The sequence below is a fragment of the Ostrea edulis genome, chromosome 1 (genome assembly GCF_947568905.1).
Source record: "Ostrea edulis chromosome 1, xbOstEdul1.1, whole genome shotgun sequence".
In the NCBI taxonomy this organism is placed as follows: domain Eukaryota; kingdom Metazoa; phylum Mollusca; class Bivalvia; order Ostreida; family Ostreidae; genus Ostrea; species Ostrea edulis.
The window spans coordinates 89381758-89393652 of NC_079164.1; the positions used below are offsets into that span (position 1 = coordinate 89381758).

Here is an 11895-nt window from a genome sequence, read left to right on the forward strand (position 1 = left end):
CTGGGGTCACTAGGTCAAAGGTCAAGGTCACTGGCTATAAATAGACTGAAATTTGGAGAAAATTTTGTTTTCCGCACCATAGCTCTTGAACGAATTATAGGATCTCAATCAAACTTAGATCGATTAAGTAAGACAAGAAGCCTATCGATTCCGGGGTCACAAGGTCAAAGTCACAGTGGCTATAAATAGACTGAAATTTGGAGACAATTTTGTTTTCTGCACTATAATTTTTTAACAAATTATAGGATCTCAATTAAACTTAGATGGATTATCGCCCTTGATGAGACAAAGAAGCCTATTGATTTTGGTCAAGGGTTAAAGGTCAAGGTCACAAAGGATTTAAGTCGGCTGAAATTTATGTACGCAAAATTTTGCTCCCTGCTTGATAATTCTTGAGAACTTTTCTGCCGGTTCCCTCTATGCCCATTCCTTGCGCAACTCGGCTTGTGCATTTCCGATGCCCGACAATTTTTAATTTTTTTGCATTTCATTTATTTTGAGTTATTATACAATTATTTACCATTCCATTGATCCTCTACAGGACTGTAGTATACTCAGGTGACAGTTTAGCATATTGGACTACCTTTTCAAGTAATGAATCCTTAGAATTAGCTATAACTAGGATTAAACTTGAATGTATATATACAGGGGAAAAACTTCTTCATAACTGCAAGGCATTGATAACCATATTGATTTGAATGTTTGGGCCATAATATGTGGTCACATTTTTCATGAGAATATAAAGGGGTGAAATTCTAGAAAACAACAACACGACTTCAGTTACTCGAGGAGCGTTGTGGCCCATGGGCCTTCCATTATCCATGTTTGCTGTTGTAACGCTTTGAAAAACAACAACAGTTGATTTGTATCTAAAATCATGATAATATTCAGTCATTTATCCCCCTACCCTTCCAGTACTATCTTTTCTAACTGAATTTCCACAATGTTCCAAAATATCATGGGTAAGCTTACTCACAAAATCGCTTGTGAAAACAGACCCCCGAGTCGATCAATATCCGTCCCCAGGAACACTCAGTTGTCGGACCAGAGGAACATCTCAGACATGCTCAGCAGCATTCAAAAGAACGATGCTAAAAAGCCGAGAACTGGACGAAACTCCCGAAACAGGAACACAAAAAATAGTGTTAATTCAAAAAAAGAATGTGATCAATCTGTCAATACGCCACAACCAGTGACAACGGATAGGTAACAATCATATATTGCGATTCACGGACTGAAACTGGACAATGGAATTAGATATCTACAACTTATACAAAACTATCTTTTTATATTTTTTTTTGCAATTTTATAGATATGCAAACTTTCTTCAACTTATATACATATACATGTATTTACATATTACTGTATTTTTCCTCAAATTATAGCCTAAATGGATAAGTTTGAAATACTGTCGGTAAATGTTCGAGGATTAAACTCGGACGAAAAAAGAGTTAAGTTATATACATGGTTAAATGATATGAATGTAGATATTATCTTTTTACAAGAAACACACTATATTGAGAAAAATATATTTAAATATGACTCAAGGTGGTTCGGTAAATCGGTTCATTGTTTTAGTGATTCACCTTTTAGTAGAGGTGTTAGCATTCTTTTTAAAAAAGAATTAAAACTAGAAATAATTGAAAAACACGCATCATTGGACGGAAGAAGATTGTTTTTAAAAGCAAAAATACATGGAAAAATAGTTTCACTTGTAAATATTTACGCACCAAACACTATAAAAGAAAGATGCACATTCTTTAAAAAATTGAACAATTTTCTGCAAAAACAAGGTATAACAGAAGATGACAATATCATAATATGCGGGGATTTTAACTGTAAAACAGATAACTTTCATGACCAAAGTACGTCGAAGCTTAAAAAGATTGTTTGTTCTTTTGATTTGTATGATACTTGGCAATCAACACATCCAACTTTTAAAGGTCATACATGGTGTAATTCAGAGGATATCCCTAGTAGTAGAATCGATTATATATTTCTGAATAGAAACTTTACATTCGATTTAAACAATATAATCATACGAAAAATTCCAGGTACAAACTTTGGGAAAAGAATGTCTGACCATAGGTCATTAAAAATAACGTTTAAAATAGATGCAAATAAAAGGGGAAATGGATATTGGAAACTTAATAACTCCCATTTAAATGATTTAAACTATAAAAAAGAAATTCATAGAATTATCGATGAGATACATAATGAAGAATTAGACCCAGTAGATAAGTGGGAAACATTCAAAATAAAATCTCGGGATTTTTCTATTCAGTTTTCGAAAGAATCAAATATAAATATAAAAAATCGCATTAAATCAATAGAAAAAGAAATAAATGATATAGAGGAGCTTGATTCTTATAGTATAGATATGAATAAAAAACGTAATCTAGAATCAGAACTAGATAAGTTATATGACAAAAAATGTAAAGGTGCCTTCGTAAGGTCACGATCAAAATGGATGCTGGAAGGCGAAAAATGTTCAAAATTCTTTCTAAATTTAGAGAAAAGTAGGCAGAAACAAAGTGTCATAAAAGAATTGAAAGTTAATGAAGATACTCGCATAGAAAACACCAACGATATTTTGGGTGCTATGTGTGATTTCTACAAAAGTCTATACTCGTCTGATAATATATCAGATGAATGCATAGATAATTATCTATCGTCTATTAATTTAGAAAATGTACTGAGTGAGAATGATGCAAACTATTGTGAGCAGTTTCCATCTCTTGAGGAATGCACTGATGCTGTAACAAATCTAAAAACGAACAAATCTCCAGGACTTGATGGTCTTACAAACGAATTTTACCAATATTTTTGGAATGACATAAAAGACCTATTTTACGAAGCGCTAAAAGTAATATTTGATAATGGTCAAATGACTTTTTCACAGAGAACTGCTGTTATCTCCCTCCTGTATAAAAAAGGAGATGAAACGAACCTTAAAAATTATAGGCCAATTAGTTTGACTAACACGGATTATAAAATAATTGCTTTTATTTTTGCGAGAAGACTTCAAAAGGTTGTAGGAAATATCATTAATGAACATCAATCGGCATACATTAAAGGAAGATATATTGGCGAAAATGCTAGAGTAATTTTAGATATATTCGAATATTGTGAGGAAACAGAAACAGACGGAATATTGCTATTTTTAGATTTCGAAAAGGCGTTCGATTCAATAGAATGGAACTTCTTATTTAAAACTTTAGAGAAATATCATTTTAAACATAATTTTATAAAATGGATGAAAATTCTTTATAAAAATCCGCTATTTCGATTAAAAAACAATGGATGGATCTCAAAAACATGTCCCATGTCGAGAGGCATAAGACAAGGGTGTCCTATTTCGGCAATTCTATATCTATTTGTCGCAGATATTCTAGCCTTAAAGATAAAGAAAAATGATAAAATTTTAGGAATTAAACCCTCTGAATTTAGTAAAGAGTATAAACATGTTCATCATGCAGATGATCTGACACTATTTCTTAAAAGTGTAGAATCTTTAAAGGAGGCTTTAAAAACAATCAATGAATTTTCCAAACATGCAGGATCAAAGCTAAACGTGGATAAAACCGAATGTATATTGACAGGTCCACATAGGTTGCATCGTAACATAGAAAAACTTGAGGGAATAAAAGTAAATACATCATCTGTAAAATGCCTTGGAATATATATTGGCGTAGATAAAGAAGAATGTTACAAAAGAAACTGGATTGATAAAAGTGAAAAAATGCAAAAACTGTTTGAGTCATGGAAGAAGAGAAAACTTACAATTTTTGGTAAAACTGAAATAATTAATACTTTAGGCATAAGCAAATTCATTTATGTTGCATCTATACTACCTCTCCCTAGTGAAATTTTTATTAAACAGCTATGTAGAATTATTTTTAATTTTCTATGGGGGTCAAAAGATAGAATAAAAAGAAAAAACACTGATTGGTAAAATAGAAGATGGTGGTATTGGAGTAATAGATATACTTACTAAATTCCACGCATTGAAAGCTGCCTGGATACCGCGACTTATAAAAAATGACGGTCATAACTTTATACGTTCACACCTTGATAAACTATTAAGAGCTTATAATGTAAATCTAGAATATATATTGAAAATGAATTGTACTGATTTAAAGAACTTTGATATATTTACCAAACTTCCACAATTTTATAAAGAGGTGTTTATTTACTTTAATCAATGTAAAAAAATTCCTAATGTGCAAAATATGAACAATAACGAAATATTACAAGAACCAATTTGGAACAATAAGCATTTTTTGTTTAATGGCAAGACTATATATTTTAAAAATTGGATAAAAAATATTAAATATGTAAAAGATTTGTTCAATGATAGCGGTTTTAAGACCATTGATGAAATAAGCAAAGAAATTTGCAAAAAAGCAAATGTACTTTGTGAATATAAAATAGTCAAATCAGCTTTTAAATACATAAGAGAGAAAATTCATGGATACGAATCAAAATTTATAAACATAAAAGATAAAAGATATTTCAATTTTACTAATAAATATTGTACGGTTGAAAAACAAAAATGTAAATTTTTCTATGAAATACTTTTGAGTAAATTGTTTATATCACCTAAGCACCATAATTTATATCACAAAGAATATAATGTCAGTAAAGAAATGTGGAAACACATTTATCAACAAAAAATCAAGTTAGCTTTAGATAGAAATATTGCTGAATTTAATTATAAACTGATGCATAATTTGCTTTCCTGTAAAAAATACATGTTTAAATGGAAAAAAGAATCTTCTGACAAATGTTCTCTGTGTCTAGAAACAGAAGATATGAGACATCTTATATATGAGTGTAAAAATGTTTCATTGGTTTGGAATATGGTGTCTTTGGCGTGTAAAGTCAATATTCAATGGAAAAGTATTGTTATTGGTTTTTATTTTGAATGTAATCAAAGCACACGCCTGCTTAATAACTTTATTTCCTTCATTGCTTTGAAGATATACAAATATAAAATGTTTTGTAGACTAAGTAATCTTGAAGAAACTGAATATAGCATATCAAATCATGTCAAGAAGTGTACAGTTTTGTGGTGTAAAGTTATAAAGTATAGTAATTATGCATTGAAAACAAATGCTATTGAACATTTCATAAAACTGTTGTAATTTGTATCTATATTTTTTCTGCAATGTATTGCATTGTACCTGTGCTATTGTACTACTGATGGTATTAATATGAGTAATAAACTATGAAATCATAAAAAAAAAAAAAAAAAAAAAAAAAAAAAATTTCCACAATGTTCAACTCCCACGAGTACTTTAAGTACTTTGATTTTATTCTGTGTGCAAATGACTACCCAACATGAAACACTCTGTGGGCAATATCTACGTAGAGGACACCATGCTAGATGTTTCTGATAAATATTTAGATGTGATAGAGAGTTAAAGTATGATCTTTTAAATTCTATGGAATGGATGCATAAGAACAAAGTGACAATAAATTTAAAGAAAACATGTATTCTAATAGGAGCGTCGCAGGAATTATCGAAATGTAGAAAACTTGGTATAAATGTGAGTGAAATTCTTATAGAAAATGTTAAATGTGCCAAACTTTGAAGTATTTTAAACTTTTAAGTGTTTACATCGATGAATGTCTTACGTGGTCTTATCACATGGATGCCTTAAGTAACAAAAACTTAGTCAGAAACTATGTGTTTTAAGGAGATTGAAAACTTTTATGTCACAGGAAGCACTACTCAAAATCTGTAATACCATAGGTTTTCCTCATTTTTATCATTGTTGTACAATATGGCATGACGCCAAAAAAAACCTGATAGGATTTTTTTTTATTATAAAGGCTAATAATTTTATTTATATTAAAAGAACCAAAACAGAATATTTTAGATCATTTATCATTTCAACAGCAATTCTATGGAACTCATTATTAGATTTTATTAGAAAATGCACAACTACATCTTTTAAATCAACCTATCTCAAACATGATTTTGATTCTCAATAATACCCATGTGTTAATGGTCTCGTTTTAGGTAGTTCATACCTATATGTAAATTAACTGTGATATTTTCATGTTTTATGATATATGTCCTCGGTGTATATATATATATATATATATATATATATATATATATATATATATCCAATAATAAAAATCAAGAAACACAAAATTCGAATAACATTTCACTGTCAGCGCTTTCGGCTTTAATGCCTCTTCAGACAATTATAAAATGAAATAATATTGCTGAAGAGGCATTAAAGCCGAAAGCGCTAACAGTGAAATGTTGTTCGAGTTTTGTGTTTCTTGATTTTTATTATTGGATGTATTTACTGTATCAAATACCTAATTCTTTTCTTTTTTTTTTTTTACAAACTATATATATATATATAAGACCAGGAACACAATGTGAACTAGTTTGTATAACTAAATGTGTGTAATCCTGTATAAATAAAGGACATTATCATGAAATCCCTTTACCCAAGAAAGGTTTGTTCCAAAGTTGGTTGAATTTGATCGAATGGTTCTGGTGAAAAAGTCAAAAATGTGAAAAGTTTACAGATAGAAAAGCAGACCATAGACAAAGATCAGAGCAGTGGAGATCTACAGTGTACATTTTAGTTTAGTATTGGTCATTTTATTGTTCATTCTGATCCACAATAGCAATTCAAAATACATTATCCAAGTATGTTATTCATAGAATTAAATCTGCTGATTTCTTGTTTTGTCTTCATGGACTAAGAAATGTAGGATCATAATTATTACGGCATGCTGTTTCCACGGATCGTTTTGTACAGTAGGTGTTTTCAAAAATTGAAATTCCAAAAACATCAAATACATTTACTCTCTAGGTATTACTGAAAATGTAGAATTAACTACTTCACAATTCTTGTTTTAAATACATTATAAACTTATAAACTAAGTGTATGATGGAAAGCAGATTCAAATTTATTCATTCTTTATAGTTAACCCTTACGGAAAAGGTGAAGATAACGAAGGAGATCCATCTCATAACTCCTATAAAGGTGAAGATAACAAACAGTGATCAATCTCACAACTCCTATACAGGTGAAGATAACAAACAGTGATCAATCTCACAACTCCTATAAAGGTGAAAATAACGAACAGTGATCAATCTCACAACTCCTATAGAGGTGAAGATAACGAACAGTGATCAATCTCACAACTCCTATAAAGGTGAAGATAACGAACAAGTGATCAATCTCGTAAGGAATACAAAATTAAGATTTGGGCAAACACGGACCCCTGGATATACCAAAGCTGAAATCAGGTGCCTAGGAAGAGTAAGCATTCCCTGCCGACTGGCCATATCGCCGTGAGCCCTATATCTTGATCGGGTAAACGGAGTAATCCATAGTCAAAATCAGTATGCAAAGAACGGCCTCAATTGTTATGAAACAATTCAGATAGCATTTTACCCAACGACGGAATAAAATGAACTTCCTTCCAACAATACTGCTACAATCATGTAGTATAGATTACCACCATTTCCATGCAGTTATTTACAATAATTCAGAAGAGGGTTTTCTTCAGTGTCTGCAGTGTACACGAATACTCAGCATTTTCTATTTGTCTATCTCCTCGCTCTGTGTCGTTTATATGATTGTAAACATAGTCGGATTCTTCCAGATGATTATACAAATCCACGTCACTTCCTGTTGGCTTTGGTTTCTCAAATAAAACATTATAAATGTATTCGTGGGAATTATACACGTTAATCTGTGTTGTGTTCCGTTCAATATTTGTTTCATTATGACTAATCTGTTCCAGCACGAAATAATTGTCCTGGTTTTTAATGGTTTGCACATGAATCAAGGCTTTCTTAAGTTCTTCTGTTTCTTCTATGGTGGAATATTCTGTTGAGCTTTCCTATAACGAGTACAGAACATTATACAGGAAGGGTGTGACTGTTGCTTCTGTTGGCTAATCGAATACATTCACCAACAGAAACTACAAATGTGAATTTATAAGTGATAAACAAATTAATTATGTTAATTTCAATGTATTTTTCAATAGTGATGAAAGGAAAGGCGAAGATGAATAATTTAGTCCTATAAAAAATGTGGGGTTTATTCAGAATTAAACAGCCATTATTACCTGAGGGACAACGAGGTCGCCACTGTATGTCTTCTTCTCACTTGCGTTTTTCTTTGGTTTCCTATAGTGAAAAGAATTAATTTCTTAAATGGGTGTGTGGGTGGTCAGTCTAGCTTTACACAGTTAAGAAATGTCTGGCATAGATCACCTGTAATGTTTGACGATAAATAGTGAAAACTTGGGATATTTTAGATGAGATGAAATGCATATGCACGCTGACCGGAACCTTTGGACTCGGTGTAATATTTGAGTTCGTTACATTCAACTACACATACATTGTGTGACTCGTGCCATTGCTACGGGGAAGTCCTTGATATTTACATGTACATATTCTAAGCGAAAGGATTATAAAATATCAGTACTTGCTATACCTACATGTATGCTTTGAAATGTCAGGGTTTTTTTTATACAGTTTATAAATACATTTTCCAAGTAATATATTCAATGTAGAAAATCTGAATGAGAACAGCTTACGTTTGTTAACAAAGATATTGTATAATGTACTATTTGTGTAAAAAGATACCACACCGTGAAAATGAGTAACCATGAATTCCGCAAAAACAAAAACAACCCCCCCCCCCCCAAAAAACAAAAAAAAAACCCACATAAAACAGTATCTTAGTGTTCTCACCGTTCGTTATCATCTTTGTAGTAAACCAGGGACAAATAACAGTGAACACGAGTAAGACCGAACTGGTATACGCTTAGTTTCTAAGTATATAACTTTGTGTTCGTTAAATTAATACATTCAATCGGTGTATTCTCAAAGTGAAGAAAACCTATTATATTTGTAAAACTCCATAAAACTCTCGTTAATGAGATAAAATTCTGGTAGATCCATATCAGTCCTGTATTGTTTTGAATTTTGCAATTCAGTTGTGCACTATTAACCTTTATTGGGTCTTTCCATCTTCCTGTGGAAAGACCTTTTGATATTGTTCTGTTTATTATTATTTATTGTCTTCTTTTCTTTCCACCGCGAGAAGCTTTTGACGTTTGTTTTAAAATACTTGAAAAACAATGCTGTCCATCATATTCGACATCTTGAAAGATGCTCAAATTTGACCCTGCGTAATTGAACTTTGACCTTTAACGAACGCAAACAATTTATCTTGAAAACCATGAATGGTACGAGCACGATCAATTTTAAAATATCATTTCTTAATTTTGAGGGTTCGTTAATTCCTAATTGGAGTGTCCCAAAAAGTTTGCGATTTAGAATTAAAATAAATTTACAACTCCTAAAGTTTTAGTCATAGGGAGATGAAACCAACTGGAATACGGTCCTTGACCTCTTACCTTGAAAATTAGGTCAAGGTCATCCAGAAACTTTGAAAATGAGCATTTTTTCATACCATTTTCAGCGTAATAGATACCTTTGATGATACATGTATATGATATGCTCAAGTTGTAATATCGAGCTGATTTTAACGCATCACATTGTGACTCTTAACTTTGACCTTTCTTGGATTTACAGCGACTTTGTAAAAGACATTGTTATGTACAGCATGGATTAGAATTTTTGTATTCAAGGACATTGTTTGAATCTCTGAAAACCTGAAAAGGTGGAAATACCTCTAATTGTTCGCGAACAATTGAGATTACTAGTTATTGATATTGTCGTTCTTCAATTTAAATCTAGTGACGCGTTATAAGCATTGTGAACTGCTAACCTTCGACCACGCATCCTGCATAGAATGTAGAATGCCAGCAAAATCAACAGTAAGCCGACAGATCCAATCATAACTGGAAGCCATATTGTGCTTTGTCCATTGTTTGTTGTTCTAGTGACTATATCCGGGACATTGTCATGTGATTCAGATGACACTGGTAGATGAAGTGTAGTACTGCTCCCATCCGTTGTCAAGGGATATTGAGATACCGTCTTGGTTGATATCGTTCCCTCTGTCAAATTTTCTAGAAATAAATCATTTACTAGGAAACTAAACCACATTTATACAAAAAACTTTATACAAACTTTGACATTTCTTACCTTAAAAAGCAGGTGAGTTTGTATAATGAACGTAGATAATTATTATTTTTTATCAAGTATACTTTTTATCATATATGATTAATTTAATATTTGATAAATAATACCAGCGATAAAGAATACGGTTCTCTCGCCATAGCAACACCGTTCTCCGTAGTAGCGATTCGTAGACCGATTGTCGTTATAGAATACTTGCACCTCTTTAGATAAAACACCCTGAGTAGTTAAGCAATGCTCTGTTATGCGAGTGATCTTGGAAATTCTGGGTTGGTTGATATATATCCAGGAGCATTTTTTGCAGTAGTTTTCAAAAGAACATCTTATTGTTTGGTATTCTTCCATGCTCTGCAAAAGGACAAAAAATCCATACATAATATATGAAGTAATCGATATCACATTATACAGAGGTATACCAACTTTCTTAAAAAATAGGATTTTCGAAAACATTGTCCATGTGATGGAATAGGCATTATACGTGTATATAAGTGGATGACGTAAACTTATTTGTTGTAATGAAAGAGACCAAAATTCAATGATGTATCCATCCGCATTAGAACCAACTATTTCCTCTGTTACTATATAATATTTACTATGGGGAAAAAAGAATTTCAGATATTTCAACAATCTTGTGGTAAGGGAAACATGACCGTAACCTTTCCGGTGTTAAAGGAAGCGCAATACTAACCTCTTTATGTCAAGGGTAGGAATCTCGTAGTTCTAAGCTTTATTCTAATTTCATATATTTGGTATTTTATTTCTCTACATTGAAATAATAGGAACAAGAGAATCGTAGTACTTTTCCTCATAAATCACTTAGGCAAAAAAAAATATTATTTTTAAAAATATATTTTCATAATTTCTATCTCTGTACAGTAATATATTGTTTTTGTTTTCTATTTAGGAAAAAAATCAGTTTTACGTTTGAGTACAGAACACGATTTTTAAAAACATGACAGAGATGAAATCAGGTTTGTTTGACACATTGGAATTTATCAATGTATGATAGGCTGTTTTTAGAGGAAAGATTAGTAAAATGATGACTGTCAAGCGACAAAATTACTACATTTGCCGATGTTCGTTTGTATCATAAAAATTTATAAGAGGTGTAGATTTTTACTTCTTTTGTAAGTGTAAATATAGAAACTTTCATGGGTACCTAGGAACTGAAAATGCGACTTTTGGCATTCAAACACACCCCCATTTAATATGTAAGTATCTATATTCTACCACTTTGTGTGTATTACAGTGGAGGGAAATTTGTTCAAAACGCATAAAAATCCATTTATCGCTGGTTAAGCATGGTGATTGACCAAATATTTAGCATAGTGGTACTTATCTAGATAAATCGATGAAACATTATGCATCAAATTTTCTTTAAAATCGACATGAATTAATATTAATTAAGCAATGATTAATTAAAATCGAAAAATAAAGAAAATCGGATGTTCCTTTATAAATCAAGACAATTAGTTCTAATAATCCATACTCTCTCATCATAATATTCAACATGGGAATTTCTTTGATATGTTTGCGAAAATGTAAACACTTTTTTATCATTATGTACACATGGTATATTTCCTAGGACACCAAAGCATCAACATATATTATATCTACAGGCGATTTGAATTGAATTGTATATATATATAAATGTGCTTTGTTGCTTACCTTTTCCCTTATCAATAATCATCAAACTAACCTGTTGTTAGTGTCAACGTACCTCTATGTATTGACGAGGTGACCACGTGTGGTGGAAAATGAAGAGAAGGGTTCCGGTTAATCAGTGCGAAGCTGTG

The 11895-nt window shown here is 31.4% G+C and overlaps 1 protein-coding gene across 4 annotated transcripts; it reads right to left on the reverse strand.

Moving 5' to 3' along the window:
• Positions 1-6615: 6615 nt before the first annotated feature.
• Positions 6616-11895, reverse strand: LOC130054667 (uncharacterized). Of its 4 annotated transcripts, none has more exons than XM_056165113.1 (5): positions 11820-11895; positions 10210-10447; positions 9786-10029; positions 8113-8173; positions 6616-7884 (listed from the first exon to the last, which is right to left on the reverse strand). In XM_056165113.1, the coding sequence occupies exons 2-5, from the start codon at positions 10442-10444 to the stop codon at positions 7528-7530; spliced, it is 897 nt and encodes a 298-aa protein (XP_056021088.1). In that variant the 5' UTR covers positions 10445-10447; positions 11820-11895; the 3' UTR covers positions 6616-7527. The 4 variants fall into 4 exon arrangements, with proteins under 4 accessions (XP_056021088.1, XP_056021092.1, XP_056021084.1 ...); XM_056165117.1 differs by having other exon boundaries at positions 9786-10017; positions 11768-11876; XM_056165109.1 differs by having other exon boundaries at positions 11768-11876.